At 55.8% G+C, this 19,027-nt stretch overlaps 1 protein-coding gene and 1 long non-coding RNA gene across 2 annotated transcripts in view; both read right to left on the reverse strand.

The window, feature by feature from the left end:
• LOC310712107 overlaps positions 1-19,027 on the reverse strand; it is a 40,425-nt gene that overhangs the window by 21,322 nt on the left and 76 nt on the right. The gene's annotated exons all lie outside the window — the stretch shown is intronic.
• FBXO42 (F-box protein 42) lies at positions 284-18,543 on the reverse strand. The gene is made up of 10 exons (XM_083514638.1): positions 17,954-18,543; positions 11,188-11,475; positions 10,697-10,813; positions 9,506-9,640; positions 5,892-6,045; positions 4,414-4,524; positions 4,206-4,302; positions 3,657-3,713; positions 2,728-2,844; positions 284-1,565 (listed from the first exon to the last, which is right to left on the reverse strand). The coding sequence occupies exons 1-10, from the start codon at positions 18,420-18,422 to the stop codon at positions 423-425; spliced, it is 2,688 nt and encodes an 895-aa protein (XP_083370764.1). The 5' UTR covers positions 18,423-18,543; the 3' UTR covers positions 284-422.

Here is a 19,027-nt window from a genome sequence, read left to right on the forward strand (position 1 = left end):
AACTTACAGGGGGGCTACAGCAACAAGAACAGGGGGGGGGGGGATTCCAAAAGGATAATGGTCAGGGGGAAAGCATCACTGCAGCCCCACAGCAGGGAGAAGAATGGTGCCCACCCCAATCCCTTGGCAACCCTCCACAACTGCCATGGGGTTGGAAGTATGTTGAGAAAGCCACAATGTGCACAATGTCCACCCTACAGTCTGGAACCCCCCCCTCTGGAAAAAGGTGTGTGTTTTGGCACTTTGGGCTCATGCTGGGGACCTGGAGGGGTAAGAGCATTCGTTCCAGTTGCTTAGATCTTTTTTTTATTGGTGGGTGGATGCCCAGATTCACAGCCCGCCTGACAGAGCACGGAGGAGGAAGAGGACGACGACGATGAGGGGGTCTTGAGGGGAGGGGGGGAGCCACTTCCGCCGCTGCATTATCTCTTTGCTCGGACAAAGTACAAGGCATTGGTTTTGGGATAGTACTTGACGTTCTGCTTCTTGTCCATCAGGCCGCCAAAGATGATGACCTCCCCCCGGCCCTGCACCACGGTGTGCAGGCTGGTCTCGGGGGGCCCCACCACACAGCTGCTGTGGAAGACCTTCCAGGCCACCCGCCCGTGCTCCTGGGCCCCCCGGACGTCCAGCACATACATCTGCATGGGCTTGCAGTTCACACTCTGGTACAGGGGCTTGCCCACGTTCAGTGACTGCGGCGGGTGGTGGCCAAGCCGGCGGGCGATGGGGGGCAAGGCGTGGCTGTCCCCCTGGGCGGAGACGGGCCGAGGGATGCTGGCGGCTGCCGCCGCCCCCTCCGTGCTGCTAGCGCTGCCACTCTGGCTGCCAGGAGACGCTGGCGAGGAGACCAGAGGGGGACTGAGGACGGCCAGGGTAGGGGGTCCCTTGGCCGAGAGGGCTTTCACCGCCTCCAGACTCCGCCGCAGGGCACTAGGGGAGACGGCGCCCACCAAGGAGCTGGCCGTGTGGGGCGGGGTATGGAGGCCGTTGGTCTGTTCCGGAGGGTTCCTGAAGGCCAGGCTGACCGTCCTGTTCTCTGCAGCGTCCAGTTGGCAGGCCAGGGAAGTGGCCGGAGGCTTCGGCTCCCAGGTTAAGTCAGCCACCGCCAGCCGCAGGTCCTTCTGGTCAGGGAGGGAGCCTCGCCGGGGGCCCAGGGGCAGGCCAGCCTTGGGGTCGTGTCCTTTGATGGCGGAAGGCATGCCGGGAGAAGCGGCCTGCAGGGGGCTGTCCAGAGAGGCCCCCCCTGTGGCCAGGGGGCCGGGCGACAAGCCCCCGCTGCCGTTCAAGATGGGCGAGCCGTCCTCCCTTGCCGGCGAGAGGCTCCCTTCCCGGGAGCCAGAGGGCGTCTGCCGCTGTGCCCGGGGCCTCAGGGTGCCCCACCGGCCGTTGACGCAGGGCGCCTCATCCGCCGTCCGCACCGGGGACTGGGAGCGATATTCCCGCGCCTCGGGACCCAGGGCCGGCGGGGTGGCGCTGATGGGGGATGGGCGGGAGTTCAAGCTGGGGCTGAGAGGCGCCCGCCCGCTGGGGGCCTGACTGAAGACCACCACGCACTGCCCCACCTGCAAGAGAAGAAAGCAAGGGGGCACAGCGTCATCCTCTCTGCTGCCCAAAGCAAGGGGGCTGAGAAACGCAACAGGGGCTCCCAGGGGCTGGACGGTGCTGAGGTCCTCCTCTCTCTGAGCCCCGCTCAAGGGGTGTGTGTGTGCAAATATCCAGAGTGTGGGGGTCATGTGGGATAGCTATGAGGCATTATGAAAATGAAGCAAGCCATTGTGTCCACGATGAAAGCATTGCGTGGACTGGGTTTGATTCCTTGACAATGGTTTCTGATCAAATCCCACAAGCCTCTCCCCTCTGCCATTTGCTTCCTCTACACCTGACAGGCACGTATAAGCATTCTAGGACACAGACCAGTTGCTGGTTGCTGCACCAGGCATCCTAGGCCATAAAGTTAATAGGTAGCTTTAATGTACCTTTCCTTGGTTTTGTTAATCTCAGGGCCAGGAAATAAGTTTCACATGAAGGTGATAAAGATACCTATCTTCCTTGCCATCCTTCCTCTCACGTTTTACTGCTTGTTTATGACCTCCAGGGTTTTGCTGAATGCATTCCTCTAGTCCTGTTTTATTTACTCTCAGATATGTATGCATGCTCAAAGTAGTCTTTGTAATTAGCAGGATTTCTTCTGATCTTTGTCCCACGCGGGGTTTTTGAAATGCTCAGAGGAAATCTGATTGGTTCTTACAAACACTGTGTAAAAAGTTCTTTTGTGAATAAAACGAACTGGGCTGGAGGGTGGAGAGGATTATTATACGCACCTCCTCCCAGTCTTGCTGGTCAAGCCTCGTGTGTATTTTATTAATCAGAGTCCAATCCTTCCTTGCTTTGGGAATGCTACAGGAGGGGAAGAGACTCAACCCTAACAGCACCTCCAGGCAGGGCTGGGAATTGCCCTTGCCTGAAAGCCCGAGAGCCGCTACTGTTGGTACATGTGTTCCACAAATGCCTAAGGCACATTTGCCTCTGGCCTTGAGAGCTGCAAGTTCAAATCCCATCTCAGCTAGCCGACCAACCCACTTGGGAGGTGGGGTCTCATTATTTCCCTCCCTCCCTCTTTTAATTTTTTTAATGGAAGCCCGCCGCACTGAAAGAGCTGTGGGTGAAGAGGCAGCCCTGGCAGCTGTTCCTTCCCCCCCCCCCACAACCCCCCTCCTCGCTCACCCTGCAAGCCGGATGGCACCAGAGCTCGGGGGCGCCCTGCTCTTCATTCTCCACCTTCAGGGGCTGCCAGGTCCAAGGGTCGGAGCTCATGTGCAGCAACCAGGCGTCCTTGAACAACTGGGGGCAAGGAGGCAGGTCAGCATTGTTGGGCAGAAAAGGAAGGAGGGGTCAGCCGGGCACAGGAGGGGGTCCTCTTTCTGGGGTGCAAAGGGAGCCGGTTGGGGACACCCCCAAGATGAGGAGGGGCTGCCTTTGCTCATCAAAAGGTGGCCAGTGGTGACCTCGAGGGACAGGAGGAGTCTCTTTCGGAATAGCGGCAGATAGGTGCAACATCCTGCCCCCTTGATGCTGATCTTGCTCCTGCAGAACCGCCCCCACTTTCCTCCCCCACCAAAGACAGGCAGCAGACAGAAAGGAGGGCAACTCACTTGCTTTGCCTAAGTGGAGCAGAGAGCCAGAAAGCCAGTCTTGGGTGGCTTCTAGGAAAGCAGCACCCGCAGAATCTGGCTGGGTGCTTCTACAGGAGCGTCTCCACCCCCATCGTTCTGCCCGGACACTGAGGTCCAGCTCCAAGGGCCTTCTGGTGGTTCCCTCGTTGGGAGAAGCCAAGTTACAGGGAACCAGGCAGAGGGCCTTCTCAGTAGTGGCACCCGCCCTGTGGAACGCCCTCCCACCAGATGTGAAAGAGAAAAACAACTACCAAACTTTTAGAAGATATCTGAAGGCAGCCCTGTTTAGGGAAGCTTTTAATGTTTTATAGGTTATTGTATTTTAGTGTTCTGTTGGAAGCCGACCAGAGTGGCTGGGGAAACCCAGCCAGATGGGCGGGGTATAAATAATAAATCATCATCATCATCACCACAGTAGACTGGAGCCTTAAAAGTGAACAAATGGGGGAGTGAAGAGCCCCCGCAACATGGCCTACTCACCGCATTTGGGCCCCCACAGCCTCCGAGGACCAGGATGGTTTTGTCGTCTATGACGATCTGGCAGAAAGGGAGAGAGAAAAGTGGGCATGTAGTCTTGGGGAGCCCAGAGAGGCCAGGTGCCTGCAAACCACCTGCTGCCCTCCATTGGGTCAGGCCCCTGCCTGGCCCACTGAAGCCAAGCTCTGCCTACTCCCACTGGCAGCTGCTCACCCAAGACCTTCCCAAGGTCAGGAGCAGCTGTATCCCGATGGCACAGGGCATCCAGAAAGCCCCTGGTTCAATCACCGCTGGCAGTATCTCCAGGCAGGAGTGGGAAAGACTTCCTGCAGAGCCATTGCTGCCAATCAGTGGAGGCGGCACTGAGCTAGGCAGACCAGGGAGCTAACTTGGCACAAGGCCTTTTAGGCACCGGAGATGGGAGGTGGTGGGTTCTTGCAGGATGAGGCAGGGGACGCAGAAGAAAGGGAAGGGGTCCTGCCACCCTTGGCCCCCGGTGGGCCTCACTGCAAGCAGAGATGCTGGGGGGCGGGCGGGTAAGGAGACTCTCACCTGTGATTGGCCTCCTCGCGGATGAGGGGTGGGCCCGGAGATGGTTGGCTTGGACCAGGCCCAGTGCTCCAGGTCCAGTATCCAGACTTCATTACTCCTGCCAGAAAGAGAGAATCTTAGATGGAAGCCGCCTTCTTTTTGGTGGTGGTTTTGCGCGACATTATCGTGTTTTTCATTTGAAGAGGGGAGGGGAGAAGAACGGACTTACATTTGCCGAGATCCGAGGGACCCCCCAAAGACAATCATTTTGTCCTGGATGACACAGGAGGAGTGGCCAGCCATGGGAGGGGGTCCATGGGTGGTAACCACGCAGTTCCACCTGAAGGGGGGGAGGCAGGAGGAGAAGAAAGAGGGGCAAGATGAAGCTACAAAACAGTGCGAGCGCGCACGCGCACACACACACACACACACACTACCTCCCTTGATCTTTAAATTTCTATACTGCTTAAAATCTCCAAGTGGTGTGCAAAAATCAACGACGGGCAACTTGAACAAAACATTACAAAAATATATATGAAAATGTTGCATTAATACAGAGTTGCTGATAAAGAAGAAGAAGGAGGAAGAAGAGTTTGGATTTGATATCCCGCTTTATCACTACCCAAAGGAGTCTCAAAGCGGCTAACATTCTCCTTTCCCTTCCTCCCCCACAACAAACACTCTGTGAGGTGAGTGGGGCTGAGAGACTTCAAAGAAGTGTGACTGGCCCAAGGTCACACAGCAGCTGCATGTGGAGGAGCGGAGATGCGAACCCGGTTCACCAGATTACGAGTCTACCGCTCTTAACCACTACACCACACTCGCTCTTAACCACTACACCACATTGTTGTAAATATACAACAATATTAATTCATTTTCCTTTGGACACACTCTCCCTTCTTCTCAGCCTCCGGGTTCTCACCCCGGGGTCCCACAAATGCTCAGCTCACCCACAACAGTCTCACCATGAGAAGAGTTCCTGGAAGCAGCAAGTGCTTTTTGTGGGCAGGCCCAAGGGAGTGGTACTTCCTCAGGCTGCCCACAGCTGGGCCCACTTGTCTGTATCTTATCGCAGATCTCTGGATAACCAGCTTTATCGCTTTCTCTTGCGCACGTAACATCCCATCCTAGCCTTGGTTTGGCTCGGTTTATCTTTCGTGCGTTCGCCCCACAAAATGTTATTTTGTTAACTTGGTTATATAGATAAAAGTTAATGAAAATTCTTAACGTGCTCACGCTCCAATTTCCACAGCGAAAAAATCAAATCAATGCAGGATGGCTGTTATTGGGCAGTGTACAAATCACTGAATAAATAAAAAGGAGGGGCGGGAGAGAGGTTTGCTCTATCGACCATGTGATGGCCCTTTAGACAGCCAAACATCTGAAGGCCTGCCCCATGGAAAATGGAGGCAGCTTGTTTTCTGCTGCTCCAGACCTGAACCAACGGATTCAAGTTCCATGAAAGGAGATTCTGACTAAACATCAGGAGGAGCTTTCTGAAGGTCTCCATCGGACACTCGTGGGCTCTCCTTCATTGCAGGTATTTAAGCAGGAGGTGGGTTGGGCACCTGCTAGCAATTCTTTGGCTGTGATTCCAGCATCGCAGGACCAGGTGACCCGTGGGACCCCAAATCTACAGTTCTGCGATTCTATACACCTGAAATGAAGGTTTGAGAATGGCAGACCGTTGTTCCGAACAGTTCTTACCAATTCTTGGAGGGCGAATAGGTATGGATTTCGTCGAAGAACCTCTCCGGCTGGTGCAGGGGGTAAGGGCTGGGTCGCGTCCAGCCTCCAAACAGCACCAGCAAGTCTTTGTATACCACCAGGGTGGCGCCCGCCTTGGGTGAAGGGTAAGAGCCTGCAGGGAGGAGGGAGAGAAAAGCAGACCTCGCTTAGGAAAGGGCTTCCTGGATACAGACATAGATGAAAAAGCCACAGACAGTCGAGGACCTGACCCACCAGCAACTACCCGATTTGCAATGGCGAGAGTTTGCCGTTCTGCCTGAAGTTGGGCAAGAAATGCGGGACACAAGCCGCTGTCTGTCTCCAGTGTGGAATGGGAAGCCCTGGTCAGAAGGCAAGGAGATCCCATTTTGAAGAAGCCCCTGCAATGTCAGCAAGGAAGCTGGGCTCTCTGCCCCCTGGAAACGCCACCTGCCCCAACCTATCCTGCCAGTAACGGGTGATTTCTGTTATCAAATCTGATTTTTACTGTGAGAAGCTGCTGCTATGAAGTGGTACCTAATGATTCTAAGCAAGTTCATGGAATCCTAACCACTGGCTTCAGAGTGATTCCTACACTACAGAGGGTTGGGATAGATGGCTTTTGGGGTCCCTTCCACTTCTACAGCTTTATGATTCCTCCCTGTCCCCGAGACAGCCAACACGGAGAGAGGAAAGTGCCTGCGGCTCCAGCCTCTGATTCTTCCCAAGCCAGGAGACGCTGTTTCTTCCTCCAGAGGATTCTCCTTTCATGGAGAGAGCAGACAGGGCTGGTGGGTGGGATACTTGAGTCCTACCCAACGGGGTGGGGATACATGCAGGAAAGGTAACTGGGCACCCAGATGCGTCCTTGGGAACTTGGCGCCACCAACACTTCCAAGGCGACCTCGAGAGTCAGAGGCCAGAGTTGCCAGCAGGTTCCAAGACCAAAATTGGGGATGGGGCTATTTGCAGCTCACGCCTGCAAGACTGCAAAAATAGGCCCCTAAAGCTAGACCATCCAAAGCCTGGCACATGGCAACCCCCCCCCCAAGGCTCAACGGATCCCACAGTTCCCTGGAGAGCCTCCCTGAATTCCAGAGGAAGTGGACAGGGCAGTGCAGCGCTGGGACAAAAATAGCCCTCCCTGGCGGAAACTTCATTGTCAAGTGCCGGGGAGGGGGGAAGAGAATCAGGAATGCAGAGAGCTTCTGTGTGTGTGAAAGGGCTATGCTTTTACTTCAGAGAAAGCAGCATTTCTGCTCCTCTGCCTGCACCCAAAGAAAGACAGAGCATGCAGGACAGGGCCACATCCGCCCACAGACCCTCCCTTTTTGCCAGTTCCACGTCTGCCTCCTTGAGGACTAGGAACCCGTTTCTTGGTTTGGTTTAAGAAATGAAAAGGAGAAACACCGGACGGACAGCCCTTTTGCAGTGCTGCTCTAAGGGGTGGGGTGTTGGGGATGCAAGGGGGCCCTGCGGTCATGACAGACCCCCCCAAAAAAGAGAATAGCCTGCATATCTTGCTCCCATTTGCCGGAAGCAGAGGGACCTGCCGCCTGCCTGCAAATTGAACTCCCTCCTTCCTTTCCGTGGAGGGGGGAGCAGTCGAGGGAAGAGCTGGCAGCTCCTTGTACAAGTTAATTAATGCTTTCGTCAGGCAGCTCTTGAAAGGGGAAGCACAAAACCCCTAATTTCCTGCCAGGCTGACAGGCAGGTGTTGGGGGGTTGAGGACGCCCCGCCTGCAACTCCCTGGCAATTTACTGGGGGGGGGGGGCTTTCCTTCCCCAACTCAAGCTTTGTCTCTCCTGCCATTGTAAGGGAGGAGACTCACAGCTGGGCTGCATTTCAGCATCCAGACCAGAGTGTGTGTGTGTGGGGGTGTCGCCTAGATGTCCCCGCCACCTGCTGGAACATCTACACCCCACTAGCACCCATCAGCTCTCCCACTTTTTTTTTGCTTTGGGTAGATGGCATATTGCAACACCCCTCAAAGCGGTTTACAAAGAGATAAAACAATAAAATCAACAAAAACTTACCAGTGGTACTTTAGAACATATATAAAGTCAAAATTCAACTTTCTAAGCATCTGGACAGGCTTGTCTAAATAGTAATGCTTTTAGCAGGCATTGAAAAGAAGACAGTGAAGGCACCTGCTTGATGTCAACAGGCAGGGAGTTCCAAAGTGCAGATCCTGACACACTAAACAACTGAATTCTTATGGTTGTGCCTCGGCTCCCGAACGCCTTGGGAGTCGAATGTTCTGCTCCCGAACAATTGAAAACCGGAAGTTTTCAAACTTTTGGAAGACGAACGTCTGGAATGGCTTCCACTATTGTTTCCGGCGCGCCTGCGCAATTGGGAACCAATCGGAAGCCGCATCTTGGTTTCCAAACATTTCAGAAGTCAAACGGACTTCTGGAACGGATTCCGTTCAACTTCCGAGGTAGGTCTGTAATTGTGGAACTGGTGTTATGTGTTTCACCAATCGAAGAGGCTGAGGGGTTGCATGTGGGGCATTTAGAGTTCTATCTAACCCTGCCCCACAGACCTGCCTCTCCACCCACCCACGTCCACACCCTGCAGGCTCCCATCACTCTTCCCAGCCCCAGCTGCAAGGGAACTCCATGGCAGGAAGGGGGGGTGGCGATGCTTGCCACCTCCCCACCTCCTTGCCCCAAAGGCCCCAGCTGCTTCAGCCAGACCTTGCCATGGGGCAGGTGTTTCCAAGGGTCAGCAGGACAGCTGGGGGTGCCCCAGAAGCCAACGGCCCCCCATCAGATTTGGTTCTTTACAAAACACGCTCCCTGGCAGGTGAAGAAAGCAGCTGCTGTGTGAAGCAGGAATTTCTAATAGCAAAGGAAAAGAATTAAGGCAAGCAAACCCTATCCTGAGGGTTTTTTTTGGGGGGGGAGAGCTTTCGGTCCTTGACCCCCTGCATAGCGGAACCCACAAAATGCCTCCCCCAATTTCCTGCAGCAATTTCTTTTTTAAGGTGTTAAAGCCATCCCCACTGTTGTTATTAAAAACCGGGTGGTTGTGGGAACTTCTTGGTACCATCAGTGAAGCTGAGGGTTGTGGGAAGGATCGCCCATTTCCCACACTCCCTCTGGCTGCCGTGGGGGCCACCGGCAGAAGCACACCTCATCCGGCTCTCCCAAGCCCCAGAAAGGGGAGCTCCCAGAGTGATGGGGAACGCTTGGCCCTGCGCTAGGAGCAGGCAGGCACTCCAGACATCAGCGAGGCAGCCCAAGAGCACCCTTGCCCCCATCTTGCTCTGTGTGGAAGGCAGAAGCCATGCAGCCTGTGGCTCTTTCTGGCTCTGTACCTGAGCTGTAGACAGCAACTGCCACCCCAGGCGAATGAGGGTGGAAACCTCCTCTCCTGCCTCCCTGCTCCTCAGGAGGAGAGGTCTAGCAACGTCTACAAGGGCTTGGATGTCATCCTCCCCTCCTCCTTAGCGTTCAAGGAGCTGCATCCCATGACCAAGAGGCATGGATGAAAAGGGGCCCCCTCTGACTCCGCTTCAGCCCAGGTTTCTGGCCAAGAACTCCTCTGGGTGGCCCCAGGATGGCAGCCTCCTCCCAGCCAACCCCAAGCTTGCACCTGTTCTCACCTGAGGCCAGTGGCCGGATCCACTCTTTGCTGTTCAGGTCGAGCCTCCAGAGGTCGTTGAAAGCAGCGTTGCAGCTGCTCTGGGTGCAGCCGCCAAAGACATACATGGACTGGTTGGCATCGTAGTAACAGGCGCCTGGAGGGACCAGGAAAGAAGGAAGGAACGCCAGCCCTGAGTGCCTGGCAAGCTCAAGCCCCACCCTGAGAGAGAGGGGGAGAGACATGGGAGCCAGGCCCAAGCCCACCCCTGGCCCCCAGAGGACTCCATCTGGCCCAGCAGCCTCTTGCCTTACTGTGGCCTGGAGGAAACCCACAAGCAGCACTCGGCCCCCATAAGCTGACTGTCCTTGAGTGGTAGACTGCCTCTGAACATGCAGGCTCCACAGAGGCATCTCTCCTCTGCCCATTTACTGACATGGCTGGCGACACCCCTCCCCGTGTTGTACGCCTCCTTCCAGCAACTCTTGTGGCCCAGCTGATTGTCAAAGGTATTGCTCTGTTTCCCTTTGGACCACTTCAGTGAGGCTGAGAGAAGGGTCTTGTCTTCTGGGGAGCCCAGGACCTCCATGCCCACTGCCCAGGCTTGTGTCCCAGGGAGGTCACTTCAGTGCTAACGCAGCAGTTCAGTGTCACCCCTGGAGGTTCCCTCCATTGTCTTGTGAGAAAGACGGTTGTCAAAAAGAAAGCAGGGCTTGCCCACAAATGACTACGAGGAGGAGGAAGGTTTGGAGGCCAAGGCGGGTCCCTCCGGCCTGATCCTGCTGCTGCAGGGCTCTCTGGATGTTTTTATGGGCCACCCGGAGGTCAGGTGAAGCGTTTTACTTTATCCACCGTGGGCCCTGGCGATCAGCTGGCTGGCAGCACACTTTCCAGGTAGCAGCGACAACTTTAGCTGCCCCACAGCAGAAGCCTTGGGGAGAATGGGCCTGTGGGTCAACTGGGGCTCCTGCAGGATTCATGAGGCAAAGGAGCCAGAAGTTCCCCCTTCCCCACGGCTGCTCTGCAAAGGGCTGAATCCCCCCCCAGCCCATTTCCCAATCCCCACCTTCCACCTCCCTGCTCTCTGTTGAAAACAAGGCCACCTCTAGACTTGAAATCTTCCATGCAAGGAAGCTGAGAAAGGGGTCCCAAGGCTGCAGGCCTCTGCCACACACCCCTACACCCTGTAGTCAGCTCCCAGCCAGGGACTCACTGTGTGAGAAGCGCTGGGTTATGGGGGTCCCAGGGTAGGGATAGGTGCGGCTCTCCCACTGGATGTTGCCTTCTTGAACCGCCTTGATGAAGCCGTGGTAGCACTGGTGGGCCACACCTGGAGGAAGAGAGAGAGAGAAGCAGGCATCACCGCCGGGAATTTCCCGCCCAAGACCCGTAACTGCCCCAAGGCCAAGCTGGCTCCAGCCCTCTGGGGCTCCACATTGGGGCAGCCCTGACCACAGAGGTCAGGCACCTCTTGCAGCTCCCTCGAGATTTCAAGCAGTGCGAGGTGGCTCTGATTCTGCCAACCAAGGGCTGAGCAGGATACTGAGAACCCTGGCCAAACACCTTCTGCGCAGCCTGCTTCTGCTGCTTCTCCGGGCGAGTCTCTTTGGAAGCAGAAACTCGGGAGAGGCCTGTGAACTACAGGGAAGCTTGGCTTGCCATCAGGGGAGACTCCAGCTGTCCTCCCCCACCAAACGCAAGTACCTTTGATAAGGCGGTACCACTGTTTGCAAACCAGGGCTGCCATCTTGTGCTCCTGGTAGGGCGAGAGGAAGGACAATATGTACTCCAGCACTTCTTCCGGCAGCTCCTGCATGGACCGGCGGAGCCTGGCGCCCCCTCCCTCGCCCTCTTCCTCCGGCCTGGCGCTGGGCTCCCCCTCATCCTGCTCCATGGTAGCCCCGTCGGCTGCAGCTTCCTCGGGGTCCACGGCCATGAAGCTGTCTTCGTCGCTGTCTGAGGAGTTGGCCATGGCACCATTCCACGTGGCAGCTTCAAAACAAGAGAGGGGGCGGAGAGAGAAAAGCCACACACGTTATTCAGACCCCATGGCTGTCAGTCCGGCCCAGCCAGAGGTCCCCAGTTCTCTGGCACGCCCTCAAGCGGACAGTGGAGGCGGCCGCCGTCTCCCTCGCTCGCTTCCCGACCTGCCTGCTGCTCTTACGATTTGGCTTCCTCGAGAGAGATGTGTGAGAGGGGAAGAGGGGAAGGCCCTGCCCCACCTCAGACGACAGGCAGTTCTGCCCTTTCCTCGGCACAGCAGAGAGGTCTGGAGAGGGTGCCTGGCTGACACACCCACCACAAGTCCCCTGTACCTGCTCAGGACCCTTGGGGGGCAGGAACAAGACCTGGAGCATCAAGAGACCTCCACCCAACACGGCTCAGGTGCAGGTCTTGGCCAATGCACCCTATCTGCAGTCACAAAGGAGAGTCTCTCTGCATCTTCCCCAACACACAAACATATATATGCCAACCACACTGGTCCTTCCGGCCTACAATGGGCTCCCAAACCAGCCCACAAAGCTCACCCTTTCCACGCTTCCAAACATTCATATCAGTGCCTTGCATGCCTCAGGGAGCTTCCATCAGCCTCACGCTTGATAGCCCCCCCCCCCGGAAGCAGGACTCAAAGGAGGGTACTATGCCTTCACACACCCCAACTGAGAAAAGGGGAGACTGTTGAGAGGAGAGAGCCTGCCCATGACTGCGACTTAGTGGATAAAAGAAAGACATTGCCCTTCTCAAGGGCCAGAGAGAGGAGGAGGAGGAGGAGGAGGAGGAGGAGGAAGAGGAAGAGGAGGAGGAGGAGGAGGAGAAGGAGAAGGAGAAGGAGAAGGAGAAGGAGAAGGAGAAGGAGAAGGAGAAGGAGAAGGAGAAGGGCTCCTTCAGCTGTAACGTTAAAAGCTGGTGCCTAAGTTTGTTTTTCTTCCTCCTTCTTCCCCACCCAATTTTCCTTCTGTGTCATGTCTTTCAGACTGTCAGCCTGAGGGCAGGAACTGCCTTGTTTTACTTATTGTTCTATAAACCACTCTGGGAGCCTTTCTGGCTAAACTGTGTGGTAGAAATGCTTTAATAGTGATATTAATCCATAAAAACGGAAAATAGTTTGTGCTCCAGCTACCAACCCTGTGGGTTCACAGGCTAAGACCCTTCTTGAGGATATGCTAGAAAGTTCAACATCTTTGCATTGCTCCCTGCTTAAATAAAACGTATGTCTCTTCTGAATGCTCCTTGCTAAGAAGGATGTCATGAAGCAAAACCCTCCCTGAGGGGTCCTGGCTATGTCCTTGGTCTCCATCCATACCCTTAAGCCCTTCCAGGCTGGAGCAAGACCCCTCCCTCAGAAAAGAATTGGGTGGGGTCTCTCTCCCCCCCCCCCCCGGCACACACCCATAGCTCTGAAGGAATGCATTAATGGAAGATGCACAGGTTTGAGATGAAAGGACAATGGGTTTGGCAGTTCCAAGGATTCACATTTGATGTTAAGACTTCTCTTTGGTATTTTTCAAAATAATTTGAAGCCAAGCCAAGCCTCGAGGTAACGATGGGTCAGTGCTGGGAGCCTGTTGCCAAATGCCCCCCCCCGAACAGGAGGGGGCAGCCATGTTTGAACCAGCTGCTGGAGGGTGAATCTGCAGCCATAAGGACTAACAACTTGGGGTTTTTAAGTATAAATTCTTAGGCTTCTGAATTGCGAGCTTCATACCAGCTGCATGCACAGTCTATCGCACAGCCTGTGTGCGAGAGAGTGAAAACCCTTCCTGCAAACTTTGTAAACTATTTTCCTGCAGAGCACTTTATATCATCAGGTAAGAAATAGTTCCCTTCACGGCTGGCCGGTTATGCTTTCTGCCACAGCCTCAGGGAGGCGTCCTGAAGGTGGTGGACTCTCCTTCATTGGAGCTTTTTAAGCAGAGATTGGATAGCCACCTTTCTGGGATGCTTTAGTTGCAATTTCTGCGTTGCAGAGGGCTGGACTATATGACCCTTGGGTTCATTTCCAACTCTGCAATTCTACGATTAACAGGTTTTTCTCTAGGCGGGCTGGCAGGCATTCAAAATGCAAACCTTCCCAGCCTCCAGCCATTCCCACCAGGAGCCTTTCCCAGAAGCCTGCCTGGGGTGTGTTTGTGCATCTCTCCCAGGCGCCCCAGCCAATGCAGCCCTACAGCCTGCAGCCCAAGTTCCCTGAACTTCATGGGAGGAGAAAGAGGGGAAACCCAACCCTCTTAATTGCCGGTTGTTGCCTCGGAATCTGCCTGACGTTGTAATTGCCGGGGCAGGGACAGCTTGCAAAGGTTTCGGTCCACGCCCCCCACCCACCCCCATTTTGCTCTAAGTCGGCCCAAACCAGGAATGGCTGGCAGAAAGGAAAGTCCAACGCTGGCTCTCGCAGAGACCTCTGCTCTGGCCCCCGGAAGGCAGAAGCCGGCCCTTGCGGAGGGAGAGATGAGCTACAACCTCAAGGGAGGGGGTGCTGTGTGCCCTCCTGCAGGGAAAAGTCACCAAGGTCTGCGGAGCCCCACCAGTGGGGCTCTTCTCAGGTCTTAAAGCGGGGGGGGGGCACCCAATCCAGCCAGAGCTTCTGCCCCCTGCTGCTTTTAGGGCAAGTTCTCTGGCTCCCTGCAGGGTCTTCCCACATGCAAGTCAGGCTTTGCTTTCATCCTTTCCCTACCAGAGAAGATTCATTCCCAGGACTGGCTACAGGTTTCTCACCGCAAAACTAAAGGCTGTACACCTAGCCAGCAAGTCACCTGCTTTACCGTTGCACAAAACTGCTCCTCTGGTCAAATCCAGATGGATAATCGTAAATCAGCCATCAATATGGGGTTGGGGTGGTGGGGAGCAGGACCCTTCAAATCTCTGCTGAGCCATGAAAGTGGCCTCTTGGGCAGGCAAGTCAAATCCTCCCTAGAGGGTTGCTGCAATGGTGCAAGGTAGGTGAGAGCCCTATGGTCCATGGAGGGCAGGAGACCCAGGGGAGAGGGAACATATTATTATTATTATTATTATTATTATTATTATTATTGATAACAATAATAATATGCCACCCATCTTGCCCCAGGGACTCTGGGCAGCTCCCAACAAAAAATAGTAAAAACACAATACAACATCTGAAGAATGGGGGGCACAGATCTAGAGACCACTCCCACACTGCAAAAACGGGCTGTTCGCTCAGCTGGCAGCCCTGTTGCAGAGGTTTTTAGCGGTGCAACAGAGATGCTGAGAAGCCAACTGACCAAGTGGATCGCCAGAGGCCATCAGTGCCTCCCGCGGAAAGGAGACCCCCCCCCCCAATAATGGCTTCTGCATCCTTCTCACATCTAAAGAGGCAGAAAATCCAAGCGGGAGACAAAGTTGCCTCTTCCCTTCCAGGAGTTTCAATTAACACACAAGCATAAAGGATCACAATTTTCGCTGAATAGCCCAAGGGCCACATCCCTGTTCTGGGGACCACATGCTGGGGGGGTGGGCAAGGCCAGAGGCAGAAGTGGGTGGAGCAACAAATGTGGGTTTTGCCTCTGTAGAGTAGGCTGCTTTCTACAAATGCCCCTGGGAAGTGAGGTGCCATCAGAGTTCAATACCATATCCCATCCAGGCAAAAGCACTCAAGGGGAAGGGGCAAAGTGAGGCCAGTGAGGAGTGGGACCTGGAAGAGTCCCAAGGGTCAGACAGAGAGGCCTGCAGGGCCACATCTTTCCCCTCTCCCGGCCCTCCTGTTCAGCTGTCATTGGCTGATCAATTCCCTCCTTCCTGCACCGACATCCTGGAAAAGAAATTGAGCGGGAGGCCTTCTGTTTCCATTCAGGGCCCAAATGTCAAGACAAGTTGGCCTTTCAGGATGGAACTATTATGGGCTGCCTCTTCACAGCGAGAGCCACAGGCAACTGAAACTGGCAAAAGCTTCCTATATATTTATATCTCTGCATCTGCATTGTGCTTCATCATACTTGCTGCCTCAAATTTCACAACCGACAGAGGGGCAATAATTCTAAATAAAACACCCTATCAATCTCAAAATTCGATAAATGGGAACTGCAAAGAATGACCTGCTGCCTGTCCTCACAAGACAAAGGGGAAAGTGTCTGTCCCCCCCTCCCCTGTGGTAGGAACCCCTCCCCCAAACTATCTTCAGGGCCCTTATGCCAAGCAGATCAGGGTCTCTTCCGGTGAACTCTGGGGTTCCTCAATGAGGACGCAGGATCCTGTTCAAACTCGGGAGCCTAGGAAGCTGCCTTCTGTGCAGTCACCTAGGTTCACCTAGTTGCGTACTGCACTGACTGGCAGTGATAACTCCCCAGAGTTTTGGGCAGGAGTCTCTCCCTGTCCTACCTAGAGATGCTGAACCTTCTGCATGCCAAACAAGTGTCCTTCCCCTCAAATTCTTTGGCATGTGCTTTCCTCTCCTCCCTGCTCACATGGGCATCAAGGTTTATTACAATCAAGTAGGATATAAATATTGCAACGTGAAAATAAAACGTGCTAGTTGTGGATTTGAATTTTAGCCACTTAGCACCAAAAATGAGGCTTATGCCCTTGGACCATGACTCTAGGGAAACGGAGCTGCCCTGAAGTTCCTTTAGTACAACTCTCATTGGCTACAAGGATTGGCTGTGGCTGAGAGGAGCTGAAACCCAAGACCAACCCCCAGAGGGCCATGGAAAGCCAGCAGAGGAACACCAGCCCTGTTTGCTCCAAAAGGGAGGCTGGGAGATGGTGTGCTCCACCCCACAGAGATCAAAGTCCCACTGCAAAGTGCCACAGTTGACATTTGCACCCAGGATGCACGGAAAGAGCTTTACACCAGCTGGCAAAAAGTGGGAGATACAGTTCTCTTACCCCTAGAAGCAGAGGTAGCCTGCCCATGGAACGTCCCTGATCCTCACAGCCTCTGGTTGAAGTAATTTCTGCCCAAGCAGAGCAACACTTCAGAGCCTCCTTTCAGAGTTTACACTCTAGTCCTGCCCATGTTGACTTGGGCATTAAATGCTATATAGGATGCCAGCCCCAGGAGTACCAGCCACCTTGGCCCTTTCCCCCAGGAGGCAGTTTGTGGGCCAGCAAACAGGAAGGGGCAACAGAGTAAGTGTGGCCTCATGACCTGCTTTTGTGACTTCTCTGGGCCAGCGTGAGAGACAGCGTGAGACCCAGGGCAAGGCAAGTAATTTGCGCCCCCTAACCCGTGGATTTTAGCACTGATTTTAGCACTGCGAGTGCGAGCGCGCACCCCCCCCCCAGATGTTGCGCCCGGTGCGGCCGGCCCCCCCTGCACCCCCACGCTACGCCACTGCACCTCAATATAGCTGCTGGGAAGGCATCCCCCCCCCACAAAATAACAACCCACATGCCCCCTCTCGCAGCAGGGCCATTTCTGCCACATCAGATCAGCACAAGCAAAGCCAAGAAAGTGAAAGCAGAATTTGTCTTCTTCACATGACAAATTCTGGCAGCAGGAGGAGCAGGCGCTGAGGCAGAGGAGCCAGTGCCTGTGTCATCCTGCTGGGCAAAGAGGCTCTGGGGGCCTCAGCGGAGCATGAAAACACTGAGCCCACCTGGGCAAAAACAGGAGGGGTGGGCCCTCTGGGCTGGAGAGGAGAGGCGCAGCTCAGCACAGCCGCCATTGCAGGCAGAGGAGGCACCCCCTGGTTCGCTCTCCCCTGCTGGGCAGGCAGCTCAGCTTCCTTAAAGAGAGACCCAGCCAAGGAGGCCCTTGCCTTGGCCTGGCCCCAGTCCCACGACGGGGTCCCTATCCTGACTGCCATTTCAGGCGGGGCCACTCTCCTTCCCATGACGGAGCAAAGGGGCCAAGCGGCTCCTGTCCTCAGCCCTGCCTGGGCCAGAAGGAACTTCCTCCAAGCCTCAGTCAGAGCCTCCGGCTTTTGGCATCGCCCTCCAGCCTTCGCTGCGTGGAAACCCCTCAACACCGCCCCTCGCTTGGTAACGGCACCCCCTTTTCATGTCCTCGCTTGATAACAAGGGGGTCCTTGTTTGATAACTGCACCCCCTTTTCAGGCATCGCTGGAAATTGAGCTAATGAGGCTTTCCCAAAAGCCCCCTCCCCAGGTACGTCTGTCCAGGCATTCCTCTGACGCTGGGGGGGGGGGGCGGCGGAGATATCCAGGGGAGCCATTCCCTTCAGGAACCCCTTCGGGCCAACCCCACCCTCCTCCCCATTTGCCCAGGCGAAGCCCCCTCCCTCTGGAGAAAACAGGCAATGTGCGTGGATGGTGGGGGGACTCCTTATCTCCCTCCGCAGGTGCCACGGGTGTCTATTGCGGGGAGGGGTCTGCCTACCTGCGTCCCCCTCCACATATAAGAGGGCGGGGGGGTCACCGTAGAGGTGCTCCTTCAGCCCTTCTCCCCCCACCCCGTCGCCTCCCGGTAGGTGGAGCGCCCCTCCCTCCCGGTGCTCAGGTGCGCGTGCGGGGGGAGGGTGTGGCAGGGGGAGTCGCGGGAGCCCCTTCCTCACCTGGCTGCCGCTTCCTCCTCCTCCTCGCCGCCGCCGCCTCAGAGTCTTTCCTGCCGCCTGGGCGGGCGCCCAGAGGAGCCCAAGCCACCTTCGCGCGGAGCCTGAGCCTGAGCCCTCCCAGCCACCGTCGCTGCCGCCATCTTGCCGCCGCCGTCCCGGCGGGGAAGGAGGAAAGGGGGAGGGAAGGGATGGGGCCGAGGGAGAGGTGGCGAAGAGGGACGAGCGTTGCTAACGCGCAGGCGCGCGCGGGCAAGGCCGCCGGACACGTGACCCGCGGCGGAACGGCAGGGAGAAGTCCTGTTGAAGCGCGAGTGTCACGTGTCCCCACCACGTAAAGGGCGCTACGCGGCCGCCATGTTGGGAAGGGCAAAGGCGGCGCCGGCGGGGGGATGGAATGGGGCGAAGGGGAGGGGCTAACGGGACCCTTGTCGGCAGGCGCGCGCCATCTTGGGAGGGATTGTGACGCCATGTGGGGCGACGGGGAGGGGTCTCAGGTGGGGCGGAGTCAGCCGAGAAACCTGTAGCCAACCAGACGCCGCTAGCGGGATGCGGGAGTCTCCCTCAGACACCGGCGGGGTAGACTGCTCTTGCGCATGGAAGGTCCGCCGGAAGGAGGAGGCTGCGCTTAGGCGCCGTCTTCGGTCTTCGCACTAGGAACACGCGAAGCTGCCTCGTTGCTGAGTCTGGCAACTGTCCCACCTAGCTCAGGGCTGCCTCCACTGAATGGCGGCGACTCTCCTCGGCTTCATGCAGGGATCTCTCCCAGGCAGTTGGGGACTGAACCAGGGATCTTCTGGCGCTTTGCTCTAGGACAGGCATAGGCAAACTCGGCCCTCCAGATGTTTTGGGACTACAGTTCCCACCATCCCTGACCACTGGTCCTGTTGGTTAGGGATCATGGGAGTTGGTTAGGGATCTCGGGTTAAGTACTTAATTCGTTTCGGAGGTCCGTTCTTAACCTGAAACTGTTCTTAACCTGAGGTACCACTGTAGCTAATGGGGCCTCCCGCTGCCACCATGCTGCCGCTGTGCCATTTCTGTTCTCATCCTGAAGCAAAGTTCTTAACCCCAGGT

Source organism: Podarcis liolepis (genome assembly GCF_965112155.1).
Source record: "Podarcis liolepis genome assembly, chromosome: 7".
Taxonomy (NCBI): domain Eukaryota; kingdom Metazoa; phylum Chordata; class Lepidosauria; order Squamata; family Lacertidae; genus Podarcis; species Podarcis liolepis.